At 41.4% G+C, this 18442-nt stretch overlaps 2 protein-coding genes across 3 annotated transcripts in view; both read left to right on the top strand.

Annotated features, from left to right (window-relative positions):
* Positions 1-18442, top strand: part of LOC117352133 — a 1164809-nt gene that overhangs the window by 294862 nt on the left and 851505 nt on the right. The gene's annotated exons all lie outside the window — the stretch shown is intronic.
* AP2A2 (adaptor related protein complex 2 subunit alpha 2) overlaps positions 1-18442 on the top strand; it is a 63274-nt gene that overhangs the window by 17864 nt on the left and 26968 nt on the right. For both annotated transcript variants that reach the window (XM_033928266.1, XM_033928265.1), the window contains exons 4-11: positions 1697-1890; positions 5667-5796; positions 8658-8759; positions 10845-10953; positions 13248-13398; positions 14165-14333; positions 15605-15742; positions 16884-17066. In XM_033928266.1, the coding sequence (XP_033784157.1) occupies positions 1697-1890; positions 5667-5796; positions 8658-8759; positions 10845-10953; positions 13248-13398; positions 14165-14333; positions 15605-15742; positions 16884-17066 (1176 nt within the window). The remainder of the gene's footprint in view (positions 1-1696; positions 1891-5666; positions 5797-8657; positions 8760-10844; positions 10954-13247; positions 13399-14164; positions 14334-15604; positions 15743-16883; positions 17067-18442) is intronic.

Genomic DNA, 18442 nt, shown 5'->3' with positions numbered 1-18442 from the left:
AACGACTGGGCCTGAGCTAACACTCATCAAAGAAGCCGCGTCAGACCGGCACATGCAAGTCAAGACCCTGTATGAAAACCTAGTAGAAACCAAGGAAATAAAACCTAATGCTCACAACTTCTATTCCCCCTGGTTCACAGACAACCTCGGGGGGGAAGAGAACTAAGAAAAGCCAAAAGAAACTGATACAAATCCAGACAAAAGACAGAGCCTACTGGAAAAATCTGTTAGACGAGTACAAACTATCCATCCATGATGCAAAAAAAATCCTTACTATACTAATCTACAGAAAGCTCCAAATAGATCGAGGAACCTTTTCACACTGACAAACTTGCTCTCTGCCTTGCAAGGAAACAAACAAAAAAAACCCCTTCAAATTGACCTGGACAGTGAAGTCCTCTCCATCTGCTTCCAAGAAAAAATGGATTGCGTAGGTGCAAATTTTGATTCGACACCGCAAACACCCAGTACGACCTCCCTCTGAGAGAACCCGGAACGAAACTCTCAATCACTTTGAACTGGCATCTCCTAACGATCTAACTAAAACAATCACTGCGCTACGACCCTCTGGTTCCAACCTTGACCTGTGCCTGCCTAATCTCCTGTCAGCCAAAAAAGAAGCCTTCATCTCCCTCCCCTGCAATCAGGAATGGTATTGCAAAGCTGGAAATTAGCAATCAGGCCGATCTTAAAAAGAGTCCCTGGATCCGAACGAACCCAGCAACTCCAACCTTCCCTTCATCTAATCTAATCTAATCCTTAGGTTTGTATACTGCATCATCTCCATGTTCGTAGGAGAAATAGGAAGGAACTACAACAGAGGGTTAGAGGTAGAAGTGTGAAGAAAATTTAGAGGACTTGGGATGCCAAGATATAAGAGTCATCTCTAAGAAACTTGAAAAGACTATACTATCATAACTCAAGGCCTCGATGACAGAACACCCTCTCCCCTTACCAATCTGGGTTCAGAAAATTCTATAGCACAGAAATGGTCCTAGCGGACCTTATCGATGACTGCTGGAACATATTAGACAAAGGATGATGGCTATTGGTCCTTCTAAACCTCAGTGCTACCTTTGATACCATCAACCACTAGACTCTCAAATATCCACAATGAATATGTATGAGATGGATTTGCATGCACTGCCTCCTTGAGATGCAAATCTATCTCATGCATATTTATTGTGGATATCCAGAAAACCTGACCTGCCTGTGGCTCTTGAACTGGAATTACCTACCTCTGGTACAGAACATTGAATGAATGAAGAAAGAAAATTAAAATGATCCAAATATAACCTGTGTTTAATTATATTCCAAAATGTTTTAAGTAATTTGAAGGAGCTGCTGCTCAGCTTTTGTCCATTAGATTCTGAAAAATTCTTACCAACTTTGCTTTCAGGTAGAGAATGACACGGAGACAAAATTAATCCCTTCCCTTTCTTGAAGATAACCGTGGGAAACCATTTAAGGAGAGAGGGAAGAATCCGAGTATAAATGGGCACAACCATTGACCCTTAAGCCTTGCATTGAAGAATGCTGGTATAGAAGGACTGAGGTTGAGATGGATACTAACGAATGACACGGGATGGTTTTGTCACTGTTATTTTCTACTTTAAGGCAGCATGAGTTCTAGACTAGATTCCAAAACTTTAGAATATTAGTCTCATCTTTGCTCCTTCATGTTTTTGGCCAACAGGGATACCTTTTCATCTCGGTGCTGGTGAACTCCAACAGTGAATTGATACGACTAATCAATAATGCGATAAAGAATGATCTTGCCAGTCGCAACCCCACTTTCATGGGTCTGGCCTTGCACTGCATTGCCAATGTGGGCAGCCGTGAGATGGGAGAAGCCTTTGCTGGTGAAATTCCAAAGATTCTTGTAGCTGGGTAGGTACTACCATATTGATTGGATGCAGCTTGTTATCATATAGCTAGCTTTAAGGATGATAAGTCATTTATATGCATTTGATTGCTAAACAGGTTAATTTGCCTTTATCTTCAGCTATTTGAGGTTGCCAAGTTGAGAATCGCTGTTTCAGTTAAGCTTTTGTCTTTGAGATGGGTTCTGTATTATAACAGAAGAGTCTTTTACTTCTTGCTCATCAGTTGAGGTATAGCTAAAGTTGATACTAACCACAAGCCTTTACCACTTGATATCTTTTCATAACTGACTTGAAATGAGATAAGAAGTTGATTTTAACATAAAAACCATTACCTAGTGCCACTAATTTGCATCCAGGTTGGAACACGAGCCAAAAAGTTGATACTTAAGAGCCCTGTCAAGAAGAATCTTCAATCCCTTCAAAAGAATGTTTTCAAGATGACCAAGCATAGGGTTACCCGACATCTGGATTTACCCGACCATGTCCTTTTTAGAGGACTGTCTGGACGGCTTATCAAAACCCGGCACTTTCTCTGGGTTTAGAAAAGCTTCAAGGTCGGAACCGCGTTGGGAGGGCATCTGTGCATGCGTGTTTGCAACGTGGTGATGTCATGCACATGTGACATCGTGTCACATCTGCGCCTGTGCAGATGCCCTCCTGACCCTGCTCCAAGCATGAGAAGAGGTTGTGGGGCTGGAGCAGAATGGGGCGTGCCGGGTAGAACTGGATTTTATCATCGCAAAATCTGGTGACGCTAACCAAGCAGAACTGAGTTATTTGAGGCATGAAAGCCCAATAATTCAGGTCTAAAAGCTCGTTTTACAGCCGATCAAAGTTGTAGTTAAACTTGCAAACAGTTTCTGAATGGGAATATTCCTATTGCTGGCTCAGGCTTCCTTTATGCTTAAGTGCAGATTTAGATTTATAAAGGCTTGGAGATACAGTTCATTAGAAATATTACAGGACTTTATTTACAGGGAGATACTTGTCAGGTGGTAATCACGACTTTTAAACGTTTCTCACCAGTGATTTGCACAATTTAGGTTCTTTGTTCTCTGAGGAAATTAATCTTGACTTTCTGCATCAATTATTTTTAATGAGAGAGTGCCTTAATCTTTGTTGGTCTGAACTTGTTCGTAGATAGCACATTGCTGTGTAGATTAGACACTTTTTTGATGTTATTAATCTTTCTGGATTTATGTAATTTCTATTCCAGATTTTGCAAATAATGTAGGGATTTTTTTGCTACATGCTTGAACAGGAAAGTGCAAAAGATTTTAAAGATTCTATCAGTTTTTCTCTGTATTAAAGCAAGTAGATTTCTTTTTAGGAACTCGTTTGTTTTATTAATACCAAATAGAAAAAGTTACTGTTTCCAAGAGAGAAAGCATAGGTTAAGTGTGTAAGGTTCTCTGTAAACTGAAAATGTCATCCCCCCCTCAATTATGGTGGTGAATTGGAGAAAATAAGCCCAAACTGTACTTCTTTTCTTGTGTTGCCAGTATAGCAAAGTTGAAATTGCCTCATTTGTTTATAGTTGGAGTGTTCTGATTTTATATGTGTTATTGCATCAGCCTATGTGCTTCAGTACTGTGTCAACTGTTCCAATGCAATAGGAATGGTATGCTGAACCATAGGGTTGTTTATGCCTGCTTGCGAGCATTCTGCAGAAATCATCAATCGCAGCTTTTCAATTCCTCCTCCTCCCTGGTCTTCTGCCATTTTCAGTTTTTCTTTGTGCAGGCAAGCATTAAAGTGGTGTTCTGATCTGCTCCCTTTATTTAGTTTTGTGGTGGTTTTTCAGTTTGCAGGTTTTACGTGGCAGTTCCAGGCCCACGATATTTGCTCGCTTCTTTGACTCGGTCAGGAGTTTGAACATAGGCTGTTAGGCATCAATAGCATCCTTCGTGACGCTCATAGTGCCAGCTGCAGTTTTGCTCCCCCCCTTTCTCTTTTCAGTGGTTGCTGCAACCTGGGGGTCTGACTGGCAGTCCAAAGATCTCGGTATTAACAGCTGACTGGTGGTTTGAAGCAGAAAATCCATCCAGATCCAGCTACTCTTTCAAGGAGCTGATGCAGGCTGGGAGCTGGGAGGCATTTCAGTGCTGGTGCAGCAAAGAAAAGTTAGATCTGGGCAATGCCTCCATCTCCTATGTACTGGCGTTCCTGCAGGAGAGCCTTGACAAGGTAATGGCTATGACGTCCCTTAGAGTTCATGTAGCAGTACTCTCCTGAAAAAGGACAAGGCTTTAAAGGTTTTTGATGTCGGAGTGCTATTACGTTATCTGGAGGTAGCCAATAAGTTTCGTGCCTCAGATCTTATGTTAAGCAATCAGGTGAGGCAGGCCAGCCTGCAAGACTACCATCTCTACATTGATTCATAGAGCTATATCCTCTGCATACATCAGTTGTGGCAAACAACCACATGACTCCTCGAAGGTACACTTGACAAGAGGAGTGGCCTCTTCTTGAGCAGAAGCTTGGGCAATTCTACCTGAGAAGATGTGTAGATCAGCAACCTGCTCCTCCTTTCATACCATTATCAAATTCTACAAGTTAGACATAGCAGCAGGAAGATGCTGTTTTTGAGTCCTCAGTACATCAAGAAGGCTCATCTAGCCCACCTAAGAATTTGGAGACTGCTTAGGTACGTCCCTACCATTCCTATTGCACTGGAAAAAGAGATTAGGTTCTTACTTTGATAATCTTTTCCAGTAGGTAGGAATGGTAAGCTAAACCCCCTGCCCAGCAATTATAGGATGCACCTATTGTCTGACTTAAGCCTCACAGCTTCATTGTTCGGATTTTTCAGTCAGTCAGACAATGGGATTATGAAGAGTCTGTATATATTTAAAAGTGAGGAATTTTGTTCTCCATAAATATTCAGGATGTTATGTTCTTGTTTAAATTATATTTTTTCTGGTATTGATGTTTATTTGCATTGCTGTTCATTCAGTGATTTTCAGTTAATCTGAGCAAATCAGACACTCGGTTTTGGGGAATTTCCCATACCCCCTCCTTCTCCTGTGTCTCTTCCTATAGGACTGTCACTGGCTTTGGTATGAACTGAAGAGGGCAGCAGAGACTAGGGAGAAGGAGGAGAAACTGAAAAGCTGTAATTGACATCTTCTGCAGAATACTTGTGAGTAGGAATGGACAACCATACTGTTCAGCATACCACTCCTATCTACTGGAAAATATATCATCAAGGTAAGAACCTAATCTCTTTTTCTTTCATTTTTAATGGCAAGGCATACGTAATCTTTAGAAATTTTCTCCTCCTCATTTCGGATTCACATGAAAATCTAATTTGGGTTTCTGAATTCAATAAAGTTGTAACTTTCAAGCCTATTTCTGTCCTTAAACCACTGTGTACCTAAATGGCTACTTATAAAATTGCTCAGATTTTATGTGGGTAAAGAGGAAAGTAATTTCATTCGATGCATACTTTTGCAGGATTGTAGAGTTGGGTCCAAGTTTTAATTTAAGTGCATAATTTCAGATTTTCATAAGTATTTACTTTTTTTCAGATTGTTGCATATTCAATAGGTGTAAAATACAGGATTTCTTTGGCTGGGATAATTTCTGAAGGAAAAGTGTGCATGTACTTTTTCTTTATTGATGATAAATTATGCAGGTATTGACTGCACAATGTCAAACCGTTACCCTTCTAGTGACCAAATTAGCCACAAACTTTCAAAACTGTTGCCTTTCTCCTGATACAGGTAGAATTCTTAATGTGAAAGTGTAGCAGTAAAGAGCTTTTTCTTTTTCCTGCAGGGATACCATGGACGGTGTGAAACAGAGTGCTGCACTCTGCTTGCTCCGTCTGTATAGAACATCCCCTGACCTTGTTCCCATGGCAGAATGGACATCACGAGTAGTTCACCTCCTGAATGATCAACATTTGGTAAGGATTTTCTTTTCTTTTTTATACTTTGTTGGCTCCAAGGTTCTACATGGGTGGTGGTGGTCCTTCCTACCTGCAGTTAGAGGTAGATGAAACTGAAGTTTACCAATGGTATCATCAGCATTAACAGAGGTGCTCCCTGGAGCAATCCAGTATTGTTCTCTGCCTTCAGATAGGAGTAAAGGTAGGTAATAGGGATAGGATTAGAGGCAGTTACAAAATTAGTCAGGGACACTGTTCAGGCAATTAGGCCTGATGGGCCGCCGCGAGAGCGGACCGCTGGGCAGAATGGACCTCTGGTCTGCCTCAGCAGAGGCAACTTCTTATGTTCAGCATGCAGATAGGCCAGGGACTAGAGCACCAACTCCCTGCTCTGCGGGCCACAGCGTGATCGAGCCTAAAGTTCACTCAGGGTTACAGTCTCAGGATTGTACTTGGTTGAGCTTGGAATTTGGCTCCACAGCCTCCAGTTATTCTTCTTAGTGTCTCTGTGTGAGGCTTTGGCTCAGTCCTGCAGGATCATGCCCAAGAGGTATGGGTCCCCATTCCCCAGCACCCCTCTTGCCTGTTCACTCTGTGCTCCCCTTGCAGCTCCCAGGCTTTCCAAAAGTGCTTGTTTCAGCAGCACACATAAAAATCTGATTTTATGGTGTTTTAATTCAGTTGGCCTAACTAGATTTATGCCCTTTATCAGGGGCTAATGTAAATAACTAAGTAGGGAATTTCCCTCTAGGCACATTCATAGCTGGGGACAATATGCTGGAGCCCCCCTCCCCCAACCTAAGTAGTCCAATCAATTAAGCAAGCCTTCTCACATTTGCCACGTGGTCAGCATGCTGGCTGACATAAACCGCATGGTCTCCATAGGCAACAACTGAACAAGGATAATGGCCTAATTTTATAGCATGTAAATGTGGCTTATTCAGTCTCTCTCCCCTCAGTGAGCATTTTATATGTGCTAGTCCCCTCCTTCCTCTAAAGCTCAAATTGATTCATTCTTTTGTGTTCTTTCCAAGGCAAATTGGCGATTAGAATCCTCCCTTCTCTCTGTTCACTCACAGGGAGAATAGTCTTGATGTGCTTTTTCATCCCTGCCCTACCTAAGTCCCTCTGTAGGGGAGGGAGGTCCCTGTAGGGCCCCAGTATGCAGGTGTTGCACAAGTCCCTTTTGGAACCTAATCCTAGCTGTAACCCACATCCTCTTAATGGGGGCCCATGGAAGCTGTAAGGGGATTAGCAGTAGCTTCATTCTGGAATCTTGGATTTGATTGTTCCAAAGAGAGAGGAGGAAAACCCAGAAGTTCTCTTATGCCCAGTCTTCCATGGACTCTGGTTCAAAGGAACCCTACCTGTTGGGAGTCTGTAGAAGAGTGGCCTTAAGGGTTCTAGCTCTTTTGTCAAGAGAAACTATTTGTTTAAGCCTCCTGCAGTGGTCCCCCAAAGCATTTTCCATTCCATAAGGCTCTCTGCATGATGATGGTGGATTGGGAGTTTGGATGGTCCTCTCACTGTGGCCTGGGTTCTTGATAATCTCTATGTCTTTGCTGAGGCAGTTGAAAAGTATTGGGCCTTTCCGAAGGTGGACACCCTAATTACAGTGGTCACAATGGCGACTGCCATACCTGCTAATGGAGCCTCAGCCCTTATGGGATCTCCAGGAAATGAATGTGGAGCAGTAGTTCTAGCTGATCTCTTTTCGGTGGAGACCCCAGCATTTGAGCCACTATTTATGAAGTTATGTAGCTCCATGCTGCATTGGTTCCTTTTTGGAGGACTTCCTCTACAGTCTGGTCCATCCGGCTTCCCACTCGGTGGTAATATCAGGGATCACTGTTGATTGTAGCTTCACCACTGGATGTAGATGTAGCTTCTAAGAAGCTTTTGAGTCATCTGCCCTTTAGGCACTTGATCTTTGGTGATAACTTGGAGAAGTTCATGTAGGATATGCAGAGGGTGGCTCTCCATTCCCCTGAGCTACGTCAAGGGTGTACAGCAATCTTAGTCTCAAGGGGATGGGCCGCTTCAGGTCTGCTTTGGTATCCTTGGCCTCGAGGGAGGGGGGAATAGGTCCTTCAAGCAAGGGTCCTTTCAAGACCCCCAAGCAAGCTAGACCCTCAGGTCCTTCAGCTGCTCAGCTTGCCCAATGAGGGTGCACTGGGCCCCTTGTTCCAGGTGGGAAACAGGTTATCTTTCTATTGCGATGAGTGGGTTATGGTACTACACGAAAGGGTCCAGAGAAGAGCGACTAAAATGGTTAAGGGGCTGGAGGAGTTGTTGTACAGCGAGAGATTAGAGAAACTGGGCCTCTTCTCCCTTGAAAAGAGGAGACTGAAAGGGGACATGATAGAAATGTTCAAGATAATGAAGGGAATAGACTTAGTGGATAAAGACAGGTTGTTCACCCTCTCCAAGATAGGGAGAACGAGAAGGCACTCTCAAGTTAAAAGGAGATAAATTCCGTACAAATGTAAGGAAGTTCTTCTTCACCCAGAGAGTGGTAGAAAACTGGAACACTCTTCCGGAGGCTGTTGTAGGGGAAAACACCCTTAGACAAGTTTCTGCTAGACCAGAACCTACGCAGGTAAGGCTAGACTCGGGGCTCAAGGACTGCTGGGCATGATGGACCACTGGTCTGACCCAGCAGTGGCAGTTCTTATGTTCATGGAGTGTGCCCATCCTGTTCCGGCTACCTTCATGACTTCTCCCTGTAACTTGGCCCCAAAATCCCAGTTTATATTCTAGTATATATGGTAATAGAATACTACTTTTGCCATAGAAAATGCTAATTTGGATGACCCTTGTCTGTGAATGTTTGCAGTGGCACTAGAAAAACTATTTAAATGCCAGTCTTGTTTTTCCAGGGTGTGGTAACTGCTGCTACAAGCCTCATCACTACCCTAGCGCAGAAGAACCCTGAAGAGTTCAAGACCTCGGTGTCCTTGGCTGTGTCCAGACTGAGTAGGGTAAGGCATTAAAGATCTTTTGCGTTAAGACATAAATTTAATGAAATCCCAAGTTCAAGAAATGTTAACCTAAAACATCCGAATTTGTGACCTGAGTATCGAAATGTGTTAAGGCCAGGATTCTCAAAAAATTGTGTTAAAAAGTGACGGTTTGCTAATGCAGCCGTTTGGATAGCGAATTGAAAAAAGTGAGGCATTCTCAAAAAATTACACATGCAAATGAGGTCAGCGGACAGCAGTGAAGATTCGCTAAATTTGCATTTGCCCATCGCTGGTGATAGCGATAGGCACAGTAAGGCTATTCTTGTGTTCATATCTGCCTTCATGTTTCTCTGTTTCAGTGTTTCATTGAGTGACTTTGATGGGAAGTCTATTGAGACGTCAAAAGGTGAAGCTGTTAAAATAGTTAATTTTTGAAAGATGCCTTGTCCGATATCCTTGGGGTGGTTTAAGTGTCTGTGACTGATACTTTTCGAGTCATATCCACTCATTATAACGTGATCAGATAATGAGTGGATATGAAAAGAAGGATGTGGGATAAATCGATGACTGGTCTAGAGTGAGAACAAGATCCGCTTGATAGGTCGAGATAGAAATCCATTGAGGGATGCTCAGATCAGCCAGCAAGTTTTTTTTAATTGTCTATGTGGATTTTGAAATCTCCTAATATTAGTAGATTAGGAAATTGGATTCTTGCCTGTGACGAGCAGACAGCAAGAAATAGTATCTTCGGATATGGAATGTTTTATTTTCTCAGCTAAGTGTAAATGAAAGATTTCAGAAGTGAAACTGTACTGATGGTATGGCAGGCAGAGTATACCGATATGAATGTTCGGGGAAGATCAAAATTGAATCCGTTAATCTGTGTTCAGAGTTTTATATTAACTTTTGTAAACATCTTAAAATTAAAGGCTGATCAGTAATTGGTTTCAAGATAGGTTGTCTATAGAACTGTTACTTTTTTTAGTCCTGAAATGCATAGGAGCTTGGTATATATTTCAATGTATATCTTAAGCTAAAGATAAGGGTGGCATTTAAAGGGAAGAAATCTGTTAACAGGGGTAACATATTTTGGTTACAGTAAGTTAGTTTTATTTTGGCTTATTTCTTATGAAACTTATCACAGCATATCAGTTAAACTTTAAGAGTACAGACAGCTTTTGAGATCTTATTTTAGTTTTTGGAAACATGCATTGCTGATCTTTTGGGATGCTGGCTGAATTTTTTTTAATAGGTTTAATTTAGCTGGCATTGGCAATTGAAAATATTCTCTGTATAGAAACAAGCTTAGTAATTTAACCTGCACTTATAGTGAATGAAAAGCATAAAATTGAATGGAAAATTGAGTGTTAGAATTCAAAAAATTTATTTCATAGCTAGACTTCCTCCCCCCCTTTCAAAGCTACCGCTCACCATACTGAATCCACTTTTTCCCCATTAACAGTACTTTGTATTCCGTATCGAACTAAGGCCAGTACTGGGCAGACTTGCATGGTCTGTGTCTGTGTATGGCCGTTTGGTGGAGGATGGGCTGGGGAGGGCTTCAATGGCTGGGAGGGTGTAGATGGGCTGGAGTAAGTCTGAACAGAGATTTGGAACCCAAGCACAGTACCGAGTAAAGCTTTGGATTCTTGCCCAGAAATAGCTAAGAAGAAAAGATTAAAAAATTAAAATTGAATCAGGTTGGGCAGACTGGATGGACCATTCGGGTCTTTATCTGCTGTCATCTACTATGTTACTATGTATTCTCTGACCATGTATTCTCTGACCAATGTCTTCTTCACCATTTGTATTCTGTTATTCGCTGGCTTTCCAACCATTTCAATGTAATATGTTAAAATTATATTGTAATCTATGTATATCATTCTTCTTGCCAATATGCACCATTGTAATCTCTGATCGCTCTGTGACCTCTTCTCTATCAGTATGTTGTAATTCGCGGACTATACAGCTGTTCTTCTCTGTGAACCGCCTAGAAGTCGCAAGATTAAGGCGGTATAGAAAAATAAAGTTATTATTAAAGTTATTATTACTTAAGCAACAGAAAAAAAGCAATGGTTGTTGCTGTCTGTGTTCTTGCTCCAGATTGTGACATCGGCATCGACAGATCTTCAGGACTATACCTATTACTTTGTGCCTGCTCCTTGGCTATCGGTGAAGCTGCTGCGACTGTTACAGTGTTATCCACCTCCAGGTAAGGTATAGAGAGCCTTTATCCCAATACGTTCCAAGCATAACATTTTCATTCATGGCATGAAAGATGTTTCTTTGGGCTGTATGGAAAGTCTAAAATATAATCTATACCTGCAGTCTGCTTTTAAAGCATGATCCATTGTTAATGAAGCTGAAAATTCTGCCTTAGCAAACTTCAAGTAAAATTAGATATGTGCATTAAAAACTAGAGATCAAATATTAAAAATGTACTGTAAGCCTCGGTAGCACTAAGGGCTCCTTTTACTAAGCTGCGTTAGGGCTTTAATACGCGAAATAGCGCGTGCTACGTTGCCACGCACTAGACCTTAACGCCAGCATGGAGCGCCTTAGTAAAAGGAGCACATGGATTGTCATGCTTGATATTGGCCTGCACGTTTGTCATTCACTCTTTACTGGAGGCCATCAGCTACTCCGGAAAAATGGCCTCCAGAGGGGGGAGGTGCTGCTATTCACGTGCTATGCAGACTTCTACCAAATGCATCTATGGACACTTGACCATGAAGTTCAGAGACGGGCCTTGAAACTGTTTAAGCAATTCTTACCCATGTATGTCTGCAATTATATCCATAACCTCTAAGATCCAGAAGATATACATCCTAATGAATAAAGTATATTAAGTTTCAGTTACAGAAAAAAGCATCCAGAGGAATCATTTAATAACTTTAATATTTTATAAGCCTACAAATAGCTTGTCTGCATCAATTAAATAATTCACAAATTGATATATCATTCTATACTTCTTTTTTATGCATTAAAATGGTGTACAATTTATGAAATTCCAGTTCTGTTACGTCCCTTCTGGAGACAATACTAGCGGTCTTTCACTTCAACCCATGAACCGGGTCTTGCAGAAATCCACACACTTTGCTCTCCACTTCTCCTCCCACTTAACAGAGGAATACAGAGCCCCTCTGCAGTTTTTCATTTCTACAAGCGAGCCGTGCAGAAGTCATTTCTGATCTGCATCGCTGCTTTTCTTATTTTTTCACTAAAAGTTTGACCTTTTTTAGATGGTTTTCGTGCCTTAAGACCCCTTTTGAGGGGTTTTCTGCCTGGGAAAGTATGCAGTTTCCACGGAGCCGGACTGCTGCTCCACAGGGCAAGCTTCGGGTAGATTTGTGAAGCCAGCCTGCTGTGTGCTGCCTTCGGAGCCTGGGATCCGTCCCCTAGGAGTGTACTTACCTTCTGACCCTTTCAAAGGTTTAAGTGCAGGCTGTTTGCATCTTGAGTAAGAGCCCTTGGGTTATGAGGGCGCAGGCTGTATTTTCCCACCCCTCTTTGCGTGAGGAGGTTCCAAGGGAGTGGAGGTCTTGGCCAGGGTCTGTCTGACTGGCGGCCCAAAAATCCTGAAGATTGAACTGTTTTGTGAAACTTTGAGGCAGAAATTCCTTTCTCTTCACTTCAGCTACATAGACAGTTTACAGGCAGGCACTGTGCAGACTGTAAGTACAGCTCCATTACTTCCTATGGGGGGGAGGGGGATTCTGAAGATGATTTTCAGCACTCTGGGGATAGGGGTCAGGTATCCCACCCCCAAAATCACTATTTTTGGAAGTTCCCCATAGTCTTCATGAGGTGTTCTAGGCGTGAATTTTCTGGCAGCTACCATCTTGGAATGCTAGCAATATTTTTTTAAATTCTTTTTTTCTGCCTCCTGCCTGTTTTTTTTGTTGTTTTTTTTGGGAGGGGGGTGTTCATAGTGCCGGTTCGTCAGGGAGAGTCTTCATTGGCAGGGGTGTGTGTGCTTTTTTTTTTTTTTTTTCTAAAGGGGCAGGTTAGCCTCTGTACCCATTAAAACAAATGGACAGACAGGTAAGCGACTGGTCTTGACCAGTTGCTTCTTTTGGATTGCTAAAAGCGACCACTTTTTTGGGGGGGCGCATCAGAAAGCCATATTAATGAATCAATCGCTCTGCTAGTTTACATGGCATTTTAAAATTAGCTTACGTTTTCTGCATCGGGTCGGCAAATGCGATCGTTGCTGAAGCTATTAAAACAGTTTTAACGACGATTGCTGGCTTTAGTGCTTCTGGGCTTCAGTGTCTTTGGTCTGTTTGCTGCTGCTGAGAGGTAGGGAATACTCACTTCATACCTCTATTCGTATTACTGGGAATTTATTTTGGCATGTTTGGAGTATTTTAACATTCATTTGCTACATGCAAACGCTTAGTGTATCGTTATTAGGCTTTAGGTGCTAGTGATTGCTTTTTTTTTTTTTTTTTCCACATCTTTCCTTGTCCCCCACCCCCACCCTCACCAATCTCCCTGATACAGAGGACCCTGCAGTACGTGGCCGCCTCACTGAGTGTCTTGAGACTATCTTGAATAAAGCTCAGGAGCCTCCCAAGTCCAAAAAAGTGCAACACTCTAATGCAAAGAATGCTGTTTTGTTTGAAGCCATAAGCTTAATTATCCATCATGACAGGTGAGCTTAAAAGACATCTTGAAGCACTTTACTAGGACAGCTTTCAAGCAGGAGTCACTAATGGGTTTTCATGCCTTTTGGATTTATTCAAGATGTGGTCAGGGTGTGTTTCAGTTAAGTTTTCCATAATGATATGACAATTGTCAGGGACAGATTAACTCCTCTCCTCTTCTGTACTTTGTGGATAAATTTGACAAAAGTTTCTTTGATCAAGTGTTCAAACTTTGTATTATAAACTCTTCTAAAAGTGTAATAGCTAGTCTAAAGTTCAAGAAATGAGTTGACTCTGCTTACCTGTTTTGTATCTGTTCTTATGGCAATCGTAGCAAAGTGTGTATCTGTTGTCCCTAGATTGATGTAACGGCCTGATTTTTCATATAGCTGCAGTATATTTTCTATATAATTTCTGCTACTTTGGGACATACACAAATGTTACAGAATGTGGAAATGTCTGGGTGCTTATAGAACATTAGTATTTTCCTCTGAACTATGCGACTTTCCATCAGAAACATTTTGCACATTGTTCAATGCAATCACGTTTTGTAGGTCTTTCTGTAGAATCTCCATACAAAAGATGGTGTCATTCCTGTACTATACAGATTTAAGAGTCCTCTAGGATGGTAATATAGGGGGGGATCTTTGGGAGTTGCAACAGGTTGCAGGCCTAATATCTATGATTATCATGGAGCGAACAAAAGATTACTCATCCTTCAAGAGTAAACATGTTTTTTCTCCCCCCCCCACCCCCCAAACCATTGATATGCAGTGAACCCAACTTGTTGGTTCGAGCTTGCAACCAGCTGGGCCAGTTTCTGCAACACAGAGAGACTAACCTTCGTTACTTGGCACTGGAAAGTATGTGCACTCTTGCCAGCTCTGAGTTCTCGCACGAGGCTGTCAAAACACACATCGAAACAGTGATCAACGCATTAAAGGTAAACCAGAGATGTACACCATAAACAGACAGGGCTTGCCAAATGGGCTAGTCAATTCTCTTAGTGACTTACTTCGGGTGTTTTGTTAAATGTAATTTCTGAGGTTTCATAAGAGATTGTTTTTAATGGGAAGAAAAGGGATTTGGGATTTAACTCAAACTTTCTTGTAGCTCAAAGCAAGTAGGCATTTTCCTATTCCTGGAGGCTAGTTGGTTAACTTTGATGTGCTTATGGTCAGAAAAGCTGTGGGTTTCTTTTTCAGCCAATTCTAGCAAAGATAGGGCTTGCTGGTAGTTGAAAGGTAACCATTATTTGGAATTGTAAACCATCCACAACCAAACAGAAATTGACCCTGGTACTCCACAGAATCAAAGAGCAACCAAAAACAAAAACACTGTGGAGAAGATGTCCAAGATGCAGACTTCATTGAAGATAGTCATAATAAAATGTCTAGGACCCATAAGATGGGAACTGTGGACCCAACACGGTCTGTATTTCGACGACCCTGTCTTCCTCAGGGGTCCCTAAGAGTTCTAAGTCAAAGAACATGGATCAGAGGCTGAGAACAGTCCTGCTCGAGAACTTTAGTTGCGGCGGCGGAAGGGGGGGTGTTTGAAGCGGCGGTAGACAGCAGCACTGGGGGCTGGTCCGAGGGGGGGAAGGCTTAGGCGCTGGAGGGAGGGGAAGCGATTGCCTGTCCCGTTTTCCCCATGCACAGCTTCAGGTCGCTGTCCCTGAAAACGGGATATTTCGGCATCCCAAAGCTGTGCATGGGGACAACGGGACAGTCCCGTTCAAAACGGGACGTATGTTCACCTTAAGTATGTATCTGCACCCATTTTTCAGTTTCTGTACAGTACATACCAGCTTATATTTCTTGCCTGGCTACTTGATTTATTCTTGCTTTGTGTTCTATAGTATAAATTATAAGAATAACCGGACATCTGTGTGTGTCTACACAATGTTTTGTGCCACTAAATTTATAGTAAATGCCACAGATTTATAATATATATAGAGTATTTATATTATAATCTGTGCTTTTTACTATAAATTTTGTGCCATTGAAGATATAAATAATTTGAAATGTCTAGGTTAGATGTACCAAATTTATATTCTAGACTTTCCACTGAAAATTGACCACATGTGTCCCCCTTGTATTTATGGGAGAGAGAAATATGGGCCAACTCTTTTTCTGTTAGGATTTGCTAGATGCTTCTGAGCTACCAACAGTGCTATCTCTGGTCACCAAATGATTTTGATTGCTTTTGCAGACAGAGAGAGATGTGAGCGTAAGGCAGAGAGCAGTGGATCTCCTGTATGCTATGTGTGATCGTAGCAATGCCCAGCAAATTGTGGCTGAGATGCTGAATTACTTGGAAACAGCTGATTACTCCATCAGGGAAGAGATTGTAAGTGCTCTATGCAGGTCTCTTTTCCTTTCAGACTTTTCTAAGTATGTTATCTAAAATAGGTGTCTTGATTCAGTTAACTATTCCCCAGCCATACACAACGATCTTGGAAAATTATGACAATTCAGACATCTCTTTTCTATTAAGCAAATATCCTGTTTGATGATGGAGAGGCAGCAGTGCGCTGACTGGGAATAAGAAGTGTAAAATGATGCATTAAACAGATACTTACTGGTATATATCATTATAATGCACCATATCTAGTGTTCCTTGCAACTGTGCAGACCATTGACTCAGTGCCATAAAGACTCAAGCTCAGTAATACTGTCCACATATGCCTTACTGATTTTAAAAAAATACAGTTCAGAAGACATCAGCACATTTAAATGCCTCTCTGTGGTGGTGGAGACATGTTTTCACTCAGCTGGTGGAAAATAATCTTATCTACAAGTATAAAATGCTGAGTTCTGATTCTCCACCTGAAATTTAGCAGGGGGGGTAATTAGCAGGACCATTTGCTCTGGTTGCATTCTTACTAATGTCAGCCCTGTGGACAATACGTTGACATTTTTAGCCCATTATGGTGAAGCTGCCAAAAAAGCAAATAGGTGGTAATGCCTTTGTACTAGTCTCTGCTGATGCACCATTTAGAGTACTGTGTATAATCCTGGACATTGTACCTTCAAAACAAATTTGAACTGGTTGAAAGGGCAGCTACTAAAATGGCCATTGATCTTTGCCAGAAAAGGTATGGGGACATCATTAAAGATCTCAATATGTGTACTTTGGAAGAAAGATGGAAGATATGATAGAAATTTAAATTTCTTATATAGTATATCCATAGTTTTCTTGAATGCTGTGATGTGACAGTGGAAATCTCCATAAAAATGGTAAAATGAATTTCTAGAAGTGGTTAACCTTTTTTTCTCAAACAATTATGATCTTTAACATCTAAATTGTTTGTCTGTGGATATATGACTCTGAATTCATTTGATTTGTCCCTTTCAAAACTTAAATACAAACATAATGTGAGCAAGCTTATCTAGACTCAGAACCATGAATAGGAAAAACTGATTGCTATGCCATTTTATGAAGTAAGATTTTCTTTTTTTTTAATCTGCAGTCTTTTCTTTCCTTTTAGGTGCTGAAGGTTGCAATTCTTGCTGAAAAGTATGCAGTGGATTATACCTGGTATGTGGATACAATTCTAAACTTAATCCGAATTGCAGGGGACTACGTGAGTGAGGAAGTGTGGTACCGGGTCATTCAGATCGTGATTAACAGAGATGATGTGCAAGGTTATGCAGCAAAGACTGTCTTTGAGGTGAGGACAAAGGCAAAATGAGCAGCGTCATTACCCGGCACTTTTAAGCCATAGCTGCTTAACTGACTGACTTAGCCATAGTCTGCTAGGGTAACTTTGCCCTTGCCTGATCGAGATACATTGGTCTCTGTAAACATGAGACCCAGGTTAAGTGTGCTGGCACTCCACTTTGTAAAATATTGAATACAGATATGAGTGTCATCAAGTTGTGAGGGACTGCCAGCCAGTTGGATTTTCAGGGTATCCCTAATTAATATGCTGGGACATCAACCCCAATCCTGGTCCTCCCAACCAACTCCCACCCTACTCTTATGGTCCACATACGTCACCGTTTTCTCTCCCTTATTGATTCTCCTCTTTAGTCTTCCTTTCTCCTCATTCTTAATTTGAATGAGATCAGATGATAATGTTGGGATCAATAGTGATGAAGCACATAGTCATTTATTTTACAATGTCTTACCTGCCTCATACCTAGGCAGGTTACAGTTCAATATACACAATTCATTCACGAAAAAGACAAGTTACAACAGTGCGCATTGACACAAATAATAATAATAACAGTTTATATACTGCAGGACCGTGAAGTTCTATGCGGTTTACAAAGATTAAAAGATGGTACAAACTGAATGAACTTAACAGAGGAGAAAGATACTGGTTAACAGTTCAGGGGAACCGTTATCGAAGAGAAAGAATTGAATGGGTCAGCTGTCTAGATACTTCAGGAACAGAGATGTTTTTAGGCGTTTCCTAAATTCCCCATAAGTGGAAGGCGTAAGCAATTGTTCTAGATCTTTGCCCCATAATGCTGCTTGGTGCGAGAGAAGGTATTGGTGGTGTCTTTTGAGTTTACATCCTCTAACTGGGGGGGGGAAACGAAATTCAAGTGTGTGCTTCTCTTATGTCTGTTGGCTGAGAAGGAAAAAAGGTCAGTTAAGTATTTAGGGGCTAGGCCATATAGCGCTTTAAAGCGAGTTCAGCAACAAAACATCCAGAGGTCAGCCATCTCCAGCCTTTGTATAGAGAAAGCTGGAGTATGTCATTGTAGAAGTCTGCTTGTGGCAGGAAACTGAAGAGAATGGATAAAGGGGGAAGTTGCAGGGAGCCACTTCCATTTTCACTCCATACACAGAGCCTTGCAAAAGTCTTACCAGCACCTTTTTTTATTCAGTCTGCTGTCTAAAAATACAAATTCAAATAGGAGTTTGTCTCATTGAACTATCCAGTACACTCTATACTTTCAATGTGAATGAATTATAGCAATCTGAAATTACTAAAGAATAAGAAACGGAAAAGCTTTAATTGCATTAAGTGTTCCAATAAAGAGGAGAATCAATAAGAGAGAGAAAAAGCTGATGTATGTATTTGTGCATGCTGCC

This window comes from Geotrypetes seraphini, chromosome 19 (genome assembly GCF_902459505.1).
Source record: "Geotrypetes seraphini chromosome 19, aGeoSer1.1, whole genome shotgun sequence".
NCBI lineage: Eukaryota > Metazoa > Chordata > Amphibia > Gymnophiona > Dermophiidae > Geotrypetes > Geotrypetes seraphini.
Note: the sequence above shows the minus strand (reverse complement) of the source record. Positions and strands in the feature narration are given on the sequence as shown.